The sequence below is a fragment of the Lygodium microphyllum genome, chromosome 24 (genome assembly GCF_053477565.2).
Source record: "Lygodium microphyllum isolate KBCC chromosome 24, Lygodium_microphyllum_v1.1.10, whole genome shotgun sequence".
NCBI classification, from domain to species: domain Eukaryota; kingdom Viridiplantae; phylum Streptophyta; class Polypodiopsida; order Schizaeales; family Lygodiaceae; genus Lygodium; species Lygodium microphyllum.
In genome coordinates, this window is record NC_141158.1 from 1,121,168 (window position 1) to 1,139,988 (window position 18,821).

Below are 18,821 nucleotides of genomic sequence, written 5' to 3' on the forward strand. Positions count from 1 at the left end.
TTGTCACTTGTTATGCAACTTGTGATTGCAAAGTTTATTACATTTTTCCAAAGGACACAAGCATGGAGAGATTGATGCTTCATGTAGGCACACACACACACAATGTGCAACCAAGGACTTCAATGGCTGTAATTAAAAAATTTAGATATCTAGTTCACTCAGTTTTGCAAGTGAATCGACACTGTGGTGCTAGGAAGATTCAAATGATTGTAGCAAAACAAATTATCACTGAATCTTTGACAACTAATGGTTCAATGGTGGAGGGAGAACAAGAGCTTACAAACTTTTTGGAGGAGTTGATACCATTGGTTCAAAATCAGAGGTTAGTTTAGGTTCAATAGTATCGTGACATGCCAGAAAAAAAAAGAAACATGCGTTGTTGGAGATGGCTTTGATAACATTTTGGAGTTGAAAAAAAGATGCATGTTTCCTTTTTTTCATGGCAATAGATTTCCAGGGCAAGGAGGGGTGGGTGAAAAAAGTTACATTTTCAATATGTCTACTAAAGGACCTGGCTCTGGAGTGGAATTGGTTAATCGAATGCGACGCTTAGGAAATGGAGACCTTTGCAAGTCTTGGGTTCACTTTGACTTTACACACAAAATAGATGACTGGGCAACAATGTCTTGTTCTGTGTACGATCCATGGTTTGTTCGGGAACCTTACTTGTTATCAATTTTCGTTGACATATTCTAGTTGCTAATCACTGTATTTCTTATTGCAGCTTGAAGGGGATCATGGTGATTGCTATTTGTGATACAAAGGAAGAGGATACAGAAACACAAATTCTTTTTTGGAGATGCCTTAATAATGTGATGCTCGAGTGTGGACACCCTCCTGCAGACTTTGCAGGTTTTATGGTAGATGAAGCCGGTGCAAATTGGATGGCGATCCGCACTGTTTTCAATGCGGGACCTGACAATATTTTGGAAGGAAGAGAGCGATCGTGTTTGTTTCACTGGGAACAAATCTTACAAAAGCACACAACAAAATACGTGCCTTCAAACCTTCGAAAGCATCAGTTGAATTTATGTGAGAGGTGGCGCCTTTCAAAATCCATTGAAGAGGGCAAGAGGAATGCCACAGCTATACAAAATTGGTGGCAGCAAGTAGGACTACCTCGAGATAGTACCGTACCATTGAAGAGATGGATCAAATGGTGGGACAATAGGATAGACCATTGGGGTACTACTACACATGTAAATGTTTTTTTTTTGTTTCTATTTGTTACATACACATGTACTAATATCATTGGGGTAGGAATACCCAAGTATGAGAACAAAATAGACATGTAAGAGGAATTGCTAAGCCTTTTATTGGGTTGCAGGCTTCCTTGAGTCCTTGGGAGAGGGCTTGTATTCCCAACACAAATCTTTCTGAGAGCGTGCATGTAAGTTGGTTGGCAGGGGAGGATGGAAAGAAGAAAATTGGTTTGTATGATGCATGTGTCACTGACTTGATCAACTCATATATTCAATGTTCAAGGCAACTGGCCTTCACAACTGGAAGATACTCTGGAAGTGGTCCCGACATGGATGCTCTTATTAATAGGGTGGTTGCAAGAAATACCCCTTCACCTGCATTCATAGCTCGAACAGTTCAAGGAGCAGTTCTTGACACCCCCATGTACGGAGAGCCTTTCATTTCTGGAAACAAAGAAACAGTTCAAAGGAAAAGAAGAACTCTAGATGGTTGTAGCTCTCATAAACCTGGCTATGTAATGGAGTCAAGGGATAGAAAACAAAAAGGACGACCACACAAGATAAATTTTCAAAATAGAAATGACCAACCTACAGAAGTGGGCTTGGACCATGAGGTGCATGCAGTGCCGATTGAAATGGATCTCCCAACTAATATTGTCTCAGAGGAGGAAATGCATAGAAGTTTGTGGGCCATCCGGAGAATGCCTATTCATTGCAAACGAAAATGTTTTGGTATTATAAATAGAAAGAAGTGCTACAACGTGATAGAAAGTAGATCACCTGGGTTACTATGCTCTTCATTTTGGTCAGAGAGGGAATTTCAAGGTAAGCCTATTGCACAATGTTTCTGGTTTTGCAGTCATGATGTGGAGCATACATGGGATGTTGATAAACAAGTTAAGCATGTGCCCTTGCAACCAAGGATTTGGTCTATTGACAAGGGCACCAATGCTTCTGTAGAGGAGATTTCAATTCTTATAAAAGGAGGTTCTGTATTCAAGCATGATGGCATTCCACCTACCCCCAAAAATACTACGACCCATGGGACAGAACCACTTACCTCTTCAAGTGGCAAGCGAAGAAAAAAATGGAGACATGGTATTTCTAAGGATGCAGAAAGAAAAATTGCATTGGCTGAGGCATTGGATGTAGTTTTCATGAAGAGAAAGTAGTGGTGGCAAATGAGAAAGTCATATTTTATGTTATGTCAAAGCATCTATATGAGGTGCATGTCAATCCCGAGCCCTTCTGCACGTGTCCTGACTTTCAAAAGAGAGAGTTGGAAAGTAAACCCTTCTTGGCCTGCAAGCACATGTATTATGTCTACATTTGTGTGCTTGGGATGGACAAAAATCAACATATGATGATGCATCAACCTTCCCTTAAGCAAATTGATTTAAATTTTATGATTGCCCTTCTGCGATGCATAAAATGCAAATCAAAGACTTGAGAGTTTTCTGTTGGCTATTGTTCAATGAGATGGAGACCATGCAATACTGAATGAAAGATTTAAAGGGCATATGAAGAAGTGGAGGTGGACGTTCATTTTGGATACGTGATGTAAAGGGACCACATATTTGGTATTTTTCTTTTTGAGCATAATGAAAACTCTAGTAAAAGTAGACATTATTAATCATGGACCAGTTATCCATTTGTGGACATGATTGGACGAGGATCTAAAAGTGGAATTATTGATCATGCTTTTTTGATTCATTGAGGGGGCCATCTATTTATAGGTTAGGGATCTCTTTATAAACTATGCTTATTTAGTATGCAAAGTAATTTCATTTTTCCTGATTTGATGCTCCAACTTCATTTTTGTTGAGCCAATTTTTTTTCAAGGTAATCTAGATCTTGCTCCTCTTCTCCTATTATGAAACGTATGCAAGTTTATTGTTTGCCTTTTGCTATGATGAATATATCCATAAAGCTTGGTATTCACTGAGGGGGGTACCTATTCGTAGGTGATGGATCTCATTATAAATCATGCTTATTTTGTGTGCAAAGAAATTTCATTTTTCTTAATTTTAATGCTCCAAGTTCATTTTTGCTATAGTTGTGACAATTTTTTTCTCAAGGTAATCTCAATTTTGTTTCATAAAGATTGTTGATCACTTCGTTTTAATTCCCCTTAGAGGATTGTCTATTTATATGTGAAATATCTCTTTATAAATCATTCTTGTTTTGTGTGCAAAGAATTTTCATTTTTCCAGGTATTGATGTTCCAAGTTCGTTTTTGTTGATTGTGATACTTTTTTCTTAAGGTAATCTTGATCTTTGTCCTTTACTCCTATTATGGAAAGCATGGTTACATAGAATCTAATCATGTATCATCTACTCTAGTCACATTTCTAATATATATTATGGTTGCTTCTCCTTCCCATGTTACACCTTCTCAATTGTTTACTTCCCCTTATCACATTATCAAGGTGTTTTTTAAATCTAAACCATGTTCTAATTTCTAATTTTCATTTGTTAATTGGGTATTTTTGATCTAGACCATGTTTCATCAAACCTTTGATTGGCAAGTCTGCTATTGATATAAACCATGGCCAAGTTTGATATTGAACCAAACCATGATATGGTTGCAGCATATATGAGAAGCTTTGGAGTGATTAGTAAAAAAGATGAGGAAGATATTGACATTTGTTGCTATCAAGTCCACATATCGATACTATATAATAGTTATATATAAGTGGCTTTCATAATTTGCCTAAATAGTTGCAAGAGAAATAATTATATTTTCCTATATTGAGTTTTTTTTTGTGTTTTGTTTAGATTGACTCATAATTTTAGAGATTAGTCTGATTGATAAGGGTACTTTTTTGAAAGGTGAGAAGGATCGAAGCTTGCACGCGAGCTATGGCGGGAGAGCAAGAGCAAGAAAGAGAGAGACAAGAAATGGGAACTCCAATAGTCACAATGTGTGACCGGGCCTTCCTTTATTCAAACTGTCACTAAAAGAATAAAGAATAAAGTGACGTGACGGGCGCCCGCCACCTGCAGTGTGCAGTGGCGGGTACTGTCAGTGTAGTAATACACGGGGTGGCATGGCGGAGGCGCCTTTACCCCCAACAACCTCCCACTTAAAGGCGAATCTGCCCTAGTGAGAGAGAAAAGAAAAAAGAAAAGACAGTACAAATGTACATAGGTACAAGGGATGAGGAAAGGCAACATCTCATCCAATGCCCATCAATCTCCTGAGGAAGGCAAAGCGCTTAGTAGTGAGGCTTTTCGTGAGCAGATCTGCAGGATTCTCGTCAGTGGAGATCTTGACAAGGTCAACAGACTTGTCCTCCACAACACCACCTATGAAGTGATACCTCACCTCAATGTGTTTTGTCTTCGCATGGAAGACCGGATTCTTAGCCAACTGAATGGCACTCATAGAATCCGAATGCAGTGTAGGTATAGCATCAATCCCAAGGTCAGCAACTAGACGGCCTAGCCATATGGCCTCCTTGCAAGCCTCAATGGGGCTGCAACATACTCGGCCTCAGTGGTGGTAGACAAAGCCGTACACTTCTGAACCCTGGACATCCAAGAGACAGCCCCTCCAGCATAGGTGAATACATAGCCAGAAGTGGACTTCCTACTATCTGCATGTCCTGCATAATCGGAGTCAGTGTACCCCACGACCCCTGTATCCTGGCTACCATAGCAAATACACATATCTGCTGTGCCCTTCAGGTACCTCATGATACCCTTCACGGCATCCCAATGTCTGCTGCCAGATGTAGCCATATAGCGTGCCACAACACCAACTTCATGCACAATATTTGGACGACATATACATCAAACAGCCCACAGCTGAAGCATAAGGGATTTTGGCCATCTCGGCCCTCTGCTCATCTGTCTGCGGACAATCGGCCTGTGATACCTTCACATAAGAAGGTAATGGACATCGAATAGGCTTTACGTCCTGCATGCGGAAGCGCTCAAGGACTTTATGAATGTACTCCCGCTGTGAGAGATACAAAATCCCCTGATGCCTATCGTGCTTAATGCGCATCCCAAGTATATGTGAGGCCTATCCCAAATCCTTCATCTCAAAGCTCTTCTTCAGCTGAGATTTAAGAGCATCTAGCTCATCATGAGCTTTCCCTGCTATCAGCATATCATCAACATAGAGTACCAAGATAAGCAAATTGCCATCACGAGCTTTCTTCGTGTAAAGACACGGATCCATAGCACTCCTGCTGTAGCCCTATGACTGCATAAAGGCATCAAACTTATGATACCATTCCCTAGGTGCCTGCTTCAAGCCATACAAGCTCTTCTTCAACTTGCACACTAGGTGCTCCCTGCCAGGTTCTGCAAAGCCCTTAGGCTGATCCATATAGATCTCATCATGCAAGTCCCCATGTAGAAAAGCCGTCTTGACATCCATCTGATATAGATCTAAGTCAAGCTGTGCAACCAAAGCCAAGACTAAGCGCAGGGTGGTCATCTTAACCACAGGAGAGAAGACCTCATCAAAGTCCACACCATGTTCCTGCTTAAAACCCTTTGCTACCAATCTAGCCTTGTATGCCGGCTTGGGATGTCCAAGGGTACTTTTCAGCTTGTACACCCACTTGCATGGCAAAGCCTTCTTGCCCTTAGGCAAGGCAACCAAATCCCAAGTCTCATTCTTATGCAGGGAGTCTATCCCAGACTGCATAGCCACGGCAGATGATGTGCTCTAAAAGGAAACTTGTAGTCTCTTTTGCATTGTCATGCCTCGTTGCCCGCGCTTCTGACCCTCACGGCAGGCTCTGCTGCCTGTCTAATTGCCTGTCCAACACCCTGGCCCTGTGGAGGAACTGCTGCAGGCTGTACTACTGGCTGTGCTGGAGCTCTAGGCTCCTCCTGAAAGATCACTCTGCGGATCTCAACCACCTTCTCAGGCTGCCTGTGCATCTTGTCTTCATGGAAGACGACATCATGACTGCGTACTATTTTCCGCGCCTGCGGATCCCATAGGTGATAGCCCATCTCTCCTGACTTGCCATAGCCAAGGAATATGCATTTAATGCTCTTTGGATCCAATTTACTCCTCTTGTCCTTGGGCACATGGCAGAATGCCTCACATCCAAAGACACGGAGATGCGCATAAGAGGGTGGCTTACCAGTCCAAACTTCCTCTGCAACCTGGAAATCCAATCCACTGGAAGGCTATCGGTTTATGACATGCACTGCCGTACTAACTGCCTCAGCCCAAAAACTCTAGGGTAGGCGTGCATGGCTAAGCATAGAGCGCACACGCTCCTGAATAGTCCTGTTCATGCTACCTGTCATGTGGTTTGATGCACCTGAGTCAACATACCACACATCGTTGCTTTCTTCTGCACTTGTCACAGAATTGTTCATGTGCTGCACCATAAACAAATGCTCATTTTTGTCATCACCCTGTCTACTAGAAGATGCATAATTCCCTTGTTGCAATTTCCCATTCATGATGTCATTCTGCTTTTTATAGCAGTCTTTAGCCATATGACCCATTTTACCACAGTAGTAGCATTCAACATTATTGTTTGCATTTTGGCCTCTTTGCCATTCACCACGACCTCTTTGGCTCCCCCTGCCTCTAGAGTTACCACGTCCTCCTCCATAGGACTGGTTTTCTTGAGTTTACTGCATATTCTGATTTCTACCACGGCCTCCAAATCGGCCTCCTCTACCTCTGCCTCTACCTCTTCCAGCATTTGAGTAGAAGACAGTTTCTTTTGAAGTTCCTCCTAAAGAAGATGCACCACCATTTCTTTGCTTCTCAGAAATTAGAAGAGCAATCAACTCCTCAAAATCAAGAAATCTTTCACGAACTAAAATGGATGTCCGAAACTGTGCATAATCCTTTCCTAGACCATTCAAGGTCACAAAAACTAAATCATCATCTTCCACTGGCAACCCAATGGAAGCAAGTGCATCTGCAATCTTCTTCACCTTCATGTGGTAGTCATTGATCATACTTTCTCTTTGCACATTATGCAACTCTTGCTTGAGCTGCATTTTCCTGGCTTGCGTATTTGTGCTATAGAGTTTTGACAAAGTATCCCATGCCTCCTTTGGCGTACTTGCATCATGAATATGCACAATCATAGAGTTTGAAATACTGATAAACAGCTAGTACATAACTTTCCTGGCTCTCTCATGCCATGCTTTGAATGCCTGCATTTGCTGTTGATTGGGAACATCAGGAAGAACTGGTTCTTCTTCATTTCCTGCAACAAATTTCCAATATCATTTTCCCATAAGGAAATCCGTCATTCTAAACTTCCATGCTTGGAAGTTGTTCTTGTTAAGCTTTTCAGTTACAATCTGTGAAAGAGAATCAGACGCCATTACAGAATACTGCAAAAATTCTGTCACTGCAAAGAACACAGCTTCAGCCTCACAAGGGCAAATCTGCAAAACTAACGAAAGTGGTATTTAACCACATAGTCACTTCCTAGTGACGATTTTGCATCAACAGGCAACAAGGATGATTTTGTAACTCCCAATGTCTCTGCGCACAGGCATACGATGCAATTTCTACAGTAACTTTTCACCGACCTGTAGAAGAGTGGGTGCACAGCATAAAACTGGGCCTTTTCCTGAGTGCGTGCAGAAAACTTCCGCCTCCAAAACAGGCCCTGAAATGGCCTCAAATCAAAAAACAGGGTATCTATACAAAACAATGTATCTATCTATGAGAGATTGAGAGAGAGAACTATGAGGACAATGAAGATGAATCATATGTGATTTCTTTGTATTCAAAAGTGGTGTATTCTTTTGATTTCTTATTAGTTTTGATGGATTCTATGAAGATGTTGAAGATTATGGTTGATTCTATAAAATCCGTGGGAGATATCTACTATGATGTTGCATGAAGATTTGTTCTTTTCCTTGTTGTGGTTCTCTAAATAATGAAACAAAATCTTGTTGATATTACAAGATAGATTTTCTTGCAATAGAAACCCTTTTCCTTAGTGTCTCTCTTGGTGCTCCATGTTTTTTGTGTGTAGTAGCCGAGGAAATCTGCCATCAACAAGCATCAGAAGAGGCTGAAAATGAAGGAAATGGCATTGCCCAGAAGAGAAGAATTCAATGGATATTCACAAAGTTCCTTCTTCCACTAAAGAGTTGGAGATTCTTATTGCCAAATCCACTTTCCATAAGAATTTTATCCCACAATGGCAGAAACGCATTACCATCATGATGCAAGCTCTATGTGGTGGACTATTTCCTCTTTCAAGTGAAGCAACAGAGTCATGCATCTTGGTGGCAAATTGTTTGGGAACAAACTAAACTACAAAAATAGAGAGAATGACCATCCATGGAAGATTTGACATTCATTGAGAAGTTTACATACATCATCAAGTGAGAGATTGTGAATAATCTGTCAAGATTGTGGGAGAGAAGGAAGGAGTCTCACTTGTAGCTTTCTTGCTTGCACAATGGGAGAATACACACAAGGGTGGAGGCTGAAAACAGTTTTCCTCTTCTTAGTTGTGTAAGCCAAAAAGAAGTCTCATACAAAGAAGTAGAAGAACCCTATATATGGGTCTCAAACCAAAGACAACTAACTAAGGTGGCATACTAACTGAGCCACGAACTAGAGTAGATAAGGATAGCTGTCATCTAGCTATTATTCATGGGCAGTGTACTAACCGCATCTACAACTGACAAGTCGGTGACATAAATGCACAACGGTCACCCTGGCATATCAAGAGTGGAGCTCGATATCTCAACACTCCCCCTCGAGCTCAATCCCAATTCCTACACATCAAGCAGGTCTCTGAACTTGCGCAGCTTCTCTGCGCCCAATGCCTTCGTAAATATGTCAGCTACCTGATCCTCTGTACTGACATAAACTAGATCAATAAGACCTAGTAAAACCCTCTCCCGCACATAGTGATAATGCACCTCAATGTGCTTTGTTCTAGCATGATAGATTGGGTTATTTGCCAAGTGTATACTACTCATGTTGTCACAATAAATGACAACTAGCCCATCTGTAGGCTGATGCATATCATAAAGTAGCTTATGCAACCAAGCTACCTCACATGCAGCCATTGCTGCACCCCTGTACTCGGCCTCTGTGCTCGACAAAGCAGCTGTAGGCTGTTTCTTGCTGCTCCAAGTGATTGCAGCACTCCCAAAAGAGAATACATATCCACTGGTAGATCGTCTATCAGAAATACTACCAGCCCAATCAGCATTAGTGTATCCATGCAGCTATATCTGAACCCCAGTCTCATAAAATAGTCCATACTGCAATGTGGACTTCACATACCTGAGTATGCGTCTAGCCGCATCCAAATGCGGTTTCCTTGGAGCCTGCATAAACTGATTTACCAGTCCAACAGCATAGCTCCAATCTGGCCTGGTAATAGTCATATAAATCAAGCTTCCTACTATGTGTCTGTACATAGTAGGGTCTTCCAGAAGCTCACCTGCATCTGCGCTCAGCTTCACATTCTGCTCCAAAGGAACTGAAATAGGCTTACAGCTTGTCATCCCATATTTGGACAGCATGTCCAATCCATACTGCCTCTGCAAGAGCTGTATCCCACTTGGTGATCTAATCACCTCAATGCCCAAGAAATAACGCAGCTCTCCCAAATCCTTCATCTCAAACTTCTACTTCAATAGCATTTTCACATGAAGGATATCTTCATAACTGTCACCTATCATAATCAAATCATCAACATAAATGACAAGTAGCATAATACCTTTCTCTGTTTTTCTCACATAAAGTGAGAAGTTTGCCTTGGAAATCTGAAAGCCAATAGTGACAAGATATTGTCCTATCTTGTCAGACCATGCTCTAGGTGCTTGCTTCAAGCCATACAATGCTTTCTTTAACCTACAAACAAACCCAGGATGAACAACATGCACATAACCTGGCGGCTACTCCATATAGACCTCTTCTTGCAAATCACCATGCAAGAAGGCATTCTTTACATCCATCTGATGTAAAGACCATTCCTTTGATGCAGCCATAGCAATGAGTGCTCTTACGGTTGCCATCCTTGCAAAACTGGACTGAATGTTTCTTCATAATCAATGCCATATGTTTGTGCATACCCCTTGACTACTAATCTTGCCTTGTATCTGTTCACAGAACCATCTGCATTGTGCTTCACCTTATAAACCCACTTACAGCCAATTGCATTCTTACCTTTAGGCAAAGGTACCAATTCCCATGTAGCATTTGCTTCCAAGGCATCCATTTCTTCATCCATGGCTTTCTCCCATTTTTCTTTTCCCATGGCTTGCTCAAAAGAAGTGGGTTCTAGTTCCTGTATCACTTTGACCATATATGCATAGTGAATGGCTGTAAATCCATCATATTTCAGCCTATCCACAAGATACCTAGCTCTGGTAGACCTGCACAAAGTAGGTTCACTCCCAGGTGCTCTCAAAACATCCCTGGTCTTCCTTAATCCAGGTGTAACAATAGAAGGAATACCCAACTCATCATCAATGCTCTGTTCTGAGCCACTGGATTCACCATCCACATAAGAGTGACCTGCATTCACATCAAACATGGGCTGATCTACCTTCTCTTTTCCTTTTCGTGATACCTGCATACCACTATCTGCATTGCTTTGAGAAGATTCTCCTTATCTCAATCTGCATGTCCATGGCGAAGAATGTGAACCACTGCTAGAGGATACTCCAGGTCCACTAATATCTTGTGAGACTGCTGCTGTGAATTCGGTGCAGCATTACCATTTTGTGCATCTACATTATCAATCACATTTACTAGTTTATACCAGCTACTCATCTCATAAAAAACAACATCTCTACTCACTGTAAACTTATGAGTAGAAGGGTTATAGCATCTATACCCTTTCTGCTACAGAGAGTAACCAATAAAGATGCACTTCTCAGCTTTTGGATCCAACTTGGATCTCAACTCATCTGGCACATGAACATAGGCAATGCAACCAACAATTTTTAAATGAGAAATACCTGGTTTCCTACCAGTATACCTCTCCTCTGGAGTCATCCCATGTATTGTTGCAGTGGGAGTCCTGTTCAGCGCTTCATCCCAGTAAAAATCTAGCAAGTCTTTTTCGTTGAGCATGGCACGAGATACCTCTCCAATATGCCTGTTTTTCCTTTCTACAATTCCATTTTGTTGTGGGGTATGACTGCATGAATATTGCTGCTTTATGCCATGCTCCTGCAGGAACCTTGCAAACTCATTTGAGAGGTACTCTCCCCCTCCATCTGACCTTAGGCATTTTATTTGCAAGCCTGTTTCTTTTTCAACCATAGCTTTAAGAGTTTTGAAATGCCCAAAAACTTCACTTTTCTTTTTCATAAAATACACCCAAACTTTTCTGCTATAGTCATCAATAAAAGTGACAAAATAATGACAGCCTCCAAGAGATGCAGCTTTAGTAGTCCACACATCAGAGTGGATTAATTCCAATGGCTTCTTACTCTCTTGAACATGTCTCGGAAATGGTTTCCTTGCCTGTTTTCCAAATTGGCAGGCTTCACATACCTTATGCATTTCTACAACCTTGAATTTAGGCAATCCTGCAACAATATTTTGAGCCTGCATTGATTTAAGTTGTTGTACATTAACATGACCAATGCGTTTATGCTAGATATCAATATCTGCAACTACACCGGTCCCATGTGCAAAGATTGCTGCACTCAATTCAGACATGTCAGCATCCAACGTAAACATTCTGCCCTTTTTCTTTTCTTCTGCTATCAAGCGACCTTTATTTTTCATATCCTCAACAAAGCATCCATGCGGATTAAATCTGACCTGCAAGCCCTGCTCAACCATTTGACCAACAGAAACCAGATTCTTGGTGATATTCGGGACATGAAATACATCGGATAAGTATTTATTTTTCCCATCCTGCATAGACAAAGGAATTTTTCCAATCTGCACAATAGGATGTGCAGTATCATCACCAGTCTCCACAAATCCTGGTTTTTCCATTTTCCTTGCATCCTCCATCCATTCTGCATGACCTGTCATGTGGTTTGATGCTCCTGAGTCAACATACCACACATCGTTGCTTTCTTCTCCACTTGTCACAGAATTATTCATGTGTTGCACCATAAACAAATGCTTATTTCTGTCATCACCCTGTCTACTAGAAGATGCATAATTCCCTTGTTGCAATTTCCCATTCATGATGTCATTCTGCTTTTTATAGCAGTCTTTAGCCATATGACCCATTTTACCACAGTAGTAGCATTCAACATTACTCTTTGCATTTTGGCCTCTTTGCCATCCACCACGACCTCTTTGGCTCCCCCTGCCTCTAGAGTTACCACATCCTTCTCCATAGGACTGGTTTTCTTGAGTTTGCTGCATATTTTGATTTCTACCACGGCCTCCAAATCGGCCTCCTCTACCTCTGCCTCTACCTCTTCCACCATTTGAGTAGAAGACAGTTTCTTTTGAAGTTCCTCCTGAAGAAGATGCACCACCATTTCTCTGCTCCTCAGAAATTAGAAGAGCAATCAACTCCTTAAAATCAAGAAATCTTTCAAGAACTGAAATGGATGTCCGAAACTGTGCATAATCCTTTCCTAGACCATTCAAGGTCACAGAAACTAAATCATCATCTTCCACTGGCGACCCAACGGAAGCAAGTGTATCTGCAATCTTCTTCACCTTCATGTGGTAGTCATTGATGTTCATACTTTCTCTTTGCACATTATGCAACTCTTGCTTGAACTGCATTTTCCTGGCTTGCGTATTTGTGCTATACATTTTTGACAAAGTATCCCATGCCTCCTTTGGCATACTTGCATCCTGAATATGCACAATCATAGAGTTTGAAATACTGATAGACAGCTAGTACATAACTTTCCTAGCTCTCTCATGCCATGCTTTGAATGCCTACATTTGCTGTTGATTGGGAACATCAGGAAGAACTGGTTCTTCTTCATTTCCTGCAACAAATTTCCAATATCCTTTTCCCATAAGGAAATTCGTCATTCTAAACTTCCATACTTGGAAGTTGTTCTTGTCAAGCTTTTCACTTACAATCTGTGAAAGAGAATCGGACGCCATTACAGAATACTGCAAAAAATTCTGTCACTGCAAAGAACACAGCTTCAGCCTCACAAGGGCAAATCTGCAAAACTGACGAAAGTGATATTTAACCACACAGTCACTTCCTAGTGACGATTTTACATCAACAGGCAACAAGGATGATTCTATAACTCCCAATGTCTCTGCGCATAGGCATACGATGCAATTTCTACAGTAACTTTTCACCGACCTGTAGAACAGTGGCTGCACAGCATAAAACTGGGCCTTTTCCTGAGTGCGTGCAGAAAACTTTCACCTCCAAAACAGGCCCCGAAATGGCCACAAATCAAAAAAACAGGGTCGCCAAGGGCTAAAGCCCTTACCCGCAACATATACTGCCCACTTGCTTCACCGCGAAGGGCGTCTCAACCTGAGACAATGCACTCTTGCAATTTCCGGTTGTGCTACCTCAGAGATCTGCTCCCAAAACAGAAAATGAAAGCAACACTGCTCCTCTTACCAAAACACCGCGAGCTTGGCTTGCTTTCTTGAGCTCCTTACCAAAAACAAGGCTCTGATACCATGTCAAGATTGTGGGAGAGAAGGAAGGAGTCTCACTTGTAGCTTTCTTGCTTGCACAATGGGAGAATACACACAAGGGTCGAGGCTGAAAATAGTTTTCCTCTTCTTAGTTGTGTAAGCCAAAAAGAAGTCTCATACAAAGAAGTAGAAGAACCCTATATATGGGTCTCAAACCAAAGACAACTAACTAAGGTGGCATACTAACTGAGCCATGAACTAGAGTAGATAAGGATAGCTGTCATCTAGCTATTATTCATGGGCGGTGTACCAACCGCATCTACAACTGACAAGTCGGTGACATAAATACACAACGGTCACCCTGGCATATCACGAGTGGAGCTCGATATCTCAACAGAATCTTCAGGAGTCGTGGTCAATAGAGGTTCACGAAAACAAGAAAGAAAAGAGTTGGAATTTGTTCGTGGATGCTCAATAGCAGGACACGTGGGATTCCTAGTGCACTGACAATCTCATGTTTGTTCAATTAGCAACCCATTGGAATTTGGTAGACATAGTATTATTCACAACATACACTATTGAAACCATCAAAAGCTGGCATTATTATGACGATGGCACAACAACAATCCTCAGAAGAATGAGTTTTGATACCTTCAGAATGGAATATCTCCCCCTCTGTAGTGGCATGAAAGCAGAATTCAAAGACGTTGAAAAGAAAGAAGTGGAAGAAATGTTGACAAGAGAGTCCTCCAGAGACTAAAGCCTTCTATTATCCTTCTGTGGAGCACTAACAACTTAGTGAAGCCAACCCCCTCATGAATTATGCCATAAGGAGACAAGCGCTAGAACAAGTCCATAGGTATGTGAGAAGAGAGAATGCGAGAATCAAGGCCGAGAATAAGCTTGCAGCAAAAGCATCCTTTGATGCCCTAAAAGCACTCTTTATAGAAGTCCCCATGGCGACTCAAGGTCCCCTTACTAGTCAGATTCGTCCTAGAAATATTGATGGCAAGCCAGCAAATGTAGTCCCATTGCCAATTTTTAAGGGAGAGTACAATGAAGACCCTGATCTTCATGTAGTAGAGTTTATGGTAACATGTGTGGCTAACAATGCTAGAACCCCTGAGCATTGGTCAGTGATATTTCCTGCCACTTTCAAGGGCGCGATGTTTCGATGGTATGAGAAACAAGCATTATGAACTTTTGGCACGTGGGACTGAAGTTGGCCTTCCTCACTAAATTCAGGCATGAAGGTTTTGAAGAGCAGATGCGAGAGGACTTCATGCAATCCTCTGGAGAAAGAGTAGAAGCTTATGTCTCGCGAATGGAATCCATCCTGAAGAGATGGACCAATCATCATTTGGATGAAGGAATCCAAAAAGGAGTGTTTCTCAGAGGCCTACAACCAAAAGTTCGCAAGTTTGTGGAATTGAGAAGACTAGTCAATCTGCAAGCTGCAGAGTGAAAGGTGCAAGACTATATGATGAAGTTGAAGCAAGGTTTTCAATGACCTCAAGAAAATGAGTCTTACCTCCTCCCATGCCAGGAATGGTATATCCACCAAATGTAGTCCCAAGGACAGTTCCCTACCCCTACCCCCAAGTGCAAACAGTGTCGCAGTACAATGCACCTAATCCACAATAGCTGCAGATGACAATGCCTAAAATGTTGGCTCAACCACAACAACAATGGTCTCAAACAGTTCCTCCAATGGCGACTCAACAATAGTGGAATGCTACCCACTTGAATTAAGAACCCCAAGTCTCGACAAGAGCTCTAAATCAGAATCAGAATAGAGGACCTCCTAGATCAACCCAACCAGTGTATGCAATAATTACAGAAGCTTCCCAAAACCCTACTACAAGTACTTCAGGAGGTGAAAATCCGAAGGACTACCTATCTAATTCAGTGGCAAGTATCAAGAAAGAGCTTATGGATGTGATTACAGAGTAGCTACAGATGTTGAAGGTGAATACCACCAATATATCCACTCTTGCAGGAGGTGGGAAAGATGTGATGCATTCTAATACATGGTATAAAAAGTGTCATCAAGCGGGACGTTTAGCCATTGAATGTACCCAAAAGCAAACCATTCTTGGAGCCTTCTATTCATACTGTTTGACGAAGAACTATACAAAGGATTTCTTCTCTCTGAAAGAGATGCACGAACAAAGAAAGAAAGATGAAGATGCAAGATTTAACTTGCTAGAATCCAAAATGACAACGCAGGACATTGGACCAAAGCCTAGAGAGTTTGGTCCTAATTTTGGTCCAAGGAGGTTTCCCTCTCAAAGTTATAGAGGACGAGAGTCTATTGGCGGTGGTCAGATATCACAAGTGGAGTGTTACAGATGTGGAGAAAAGGGTCATATCTCACCGAATTATCCAAACCCTAGAAGAGCTCTAGATTACAAACCCTTGTGCAGTCAATGCAAAGGATAAGGCCACATTGCAAAAGATTGTCCAAGTCCAGCCCCTGTGAAATCTACTTCTTATACCCAACAAACGACCCAAGAACCTGCTTCCAATTTGGGAGAATTGAAAGTGGCCGCAATAACGCGAGCAAAGAAATGAGAACCCGTAGTTTCAAAAGAGAAGGTTCCTTCTGCCAGGACTGTGAAGTTCAACCTTCCTTAGGATAAGCAGAACAATGCAGTCCAGAACAATGTAGTACAGAGCACTATATAGCCACAGAGAGCTACAGAGACAATGGCAGAGGCAAGACCAAAGGTCCAGGAAATAGAGGATACAGAAGCACCTCCTCATGAAGAAGAAGCGCAGATGTTGCCACTCTTAGAAGAAAAATAAAAGATAAAAGTAGGAGTGGCCCCATTTCCCAGTCGATTGGAAAAGCTTGTGGATCCTATCAAAGAATATGATTTAGTCAAAGACCTAGACACCTTTAAACCAAACCTAACCTTCCGACATTTGCTGATGATGTCTCCCAATTTTCAAAAAAGATTGAAAAGCATCTTGACAAGAAGAAGAGGCCTAAGAATTGTTCCCTCCGTATGGTGACCAAGTCCAATAGAACCTCAGAACTCGTGAAGGAAGTAGATGTGGCTAATGCCTTCCTAGATCCTGGAACCCCAGAGATTGGTGTATGGATAGAAGGATACTTTATTGTAGATGCATTGATTGATAGAGGCTCATCGGTAAATATAATGACGGATGTGACAATGAAGGATCTAGGCTTGCAAGGAATGCAACCTACGCAGTGGCTTATCAGATTGGCAGACCAAAGCAGAATCAAACCGTTGGGCATCCTCCCATACGTAATAACAACCCTTGCAGGAAAAGACTATTGGCTGACATATTTGGTGGTCAAACCAAATTCCTATGGGACCTCATACCCTCTACTATTGGGAAGACCTTGTCTTTTCAAAGCAAGAACCAGGATGGACAGGTTCAAAGGAATCCTAACCCTAGGCAAAGGACCCAATAAAGTGGTGTTGAAGTTGTATGGATTGTAAAAAGGCAATGGATCTACGTCCATCGAAGTCATAACAAACTCCTCCAATGAAGTAACAGATGGTATATCAGGAGATGAAGAGGCTGTCAAACAAATCTTTCCCAAGAAAACAGAGGCACAGTCCCTAACAGTGGGCACTGTAAGCCAACTACCGAGTAAAGCAAAGTCTTTGTCCATGGGAGAATACGTCCTGTCTACACCCCAATTGACATTTGAAATCACCTCTGACAACGAAATAGAAGCATGGATGTACTGTTCTCCCTGGTACATGGCAGTCATACTTGAAGAGACAGAGACAAAGTTAGAGATAGAGACAAAAGCAGAGACAAAGTAAAAAATAGAAGCAGAAGCAGAGGACATAACAGAGAGCTTGTTCTTCTCTTACAGAACACCCACAGATGTAGAAACAAAATGTGAAGAGGATGAAAGTGATAATGCAGACGAAGATTATGAAAGCGAGCTAAAAGGATCTATCCTACTCACAGAAGGCATAGATGAGAAAGACGTTCTTGACGTTCCTAAAACCTCAGAAGAAGCAGAAGATCTTTTTGTTTGACAGAATGATTGTCGTACCCTTTGGACTAATCCATGAATCATGTCGTACGCAAAGCATCTTCAGAAGACGAATTCTCGAATCAAGAAGTAACTCATCCCCAACCCAAACTCGAAACCTTAATGATACCCTTTCAACCTCCCAAAGAGCGAGTTCAGACTTCATTATAAGACAACAATAGTTCCAGTGTATCATCAGAAGATGAGACCACTCCCTTGAAGAAGTCAGATCTTCACCCAGAAGCAGTCCGTGGGACATTTATCCATGAAATGGAAGGTGAAATCCAATTGATGTTCCTGGATGCTGACGGTACTCAACGTCACTTGAAAGTGGGTCTAAATCTTCCAGAAGAAGAACTAGTGGTCCTGCAAGACCTACTAAAGGAGAACTTAGACGTGTTTTCCATGGTTGTATAAAGATCTAAAGGGGATTGATCCCACAGTATGCCAACACTACATCGATCTAGATCTTGAGGCCAAACCTGTGAGGCAAAGATAGAGGCATATGAGTCCCAATTATTATGCTCTGGTCAACGCTAAATTATTCAAGTTCCTTGAAGCTGAGTTCATTTATCCCGTGGCTAACAGTGAATCGGTTTTTCCCATTGTGGTCGTACCCAAGAAGAACTGGAAACTTCAAATATGTGTGGACTTTTGAAAGCTGAACTCCAAGACAAAGAAGGATCATTTCCCTATCCCTTTCACAGACCAACTATTGGACACAATGGCAGGCCATGAGCTCTATTCCCTCTTGGATGGATTCAGCGGATACAACCAAATCCAAATCGTAGAAGAGGACCAATCCAAAATAATCTTCACAACAAAATGGGGAACCTATGCTTACAGAGTGATGCCGTTTGGGCTCTGTAATGCTCTTGTTACCTTCCAATGAGTGATGATGGCTGCCTTCCAGAAGCATTTGCATGATTTCATTGAGGTGTATCTCGATGACTTTTGTATCTATAGCCTAATCCGTGAGCATTGGGGACACCTAGAGCAATGTTTTGACAGATGTCAAGAGTATGGGATTTCTCTCAACCCCGACAAATGTGTTTTTGGTGTCTCATCAGGA

The 18,821-nt window shown here is 41.7% G+C and overlaps 1 protein-coding gene across 1 annotated transcript; it reads left to right on the forward strand.

The window, feature by feature from the left end:
• Positions 1-423: 423 nt before the first annotated feature.
• On the forward strand, positions 424-2,067 carry LOC148014787 (uncharacterized). The gene is made up of 4 exons (XM_087666054.1): positions 424-647; positions 725-1,199; positions 1,328-1,663; positions 2,062-2,067. Exons 1-4 carry the CDS (start codon positions 424-426, stop codon positions 2,065-2,067), a joined length of 1,041 nt encoding a protein of 346 aa, XP_087522180.1.
• Positions 2,068-18,821: the final 16,754 nt, after the last annotated feature.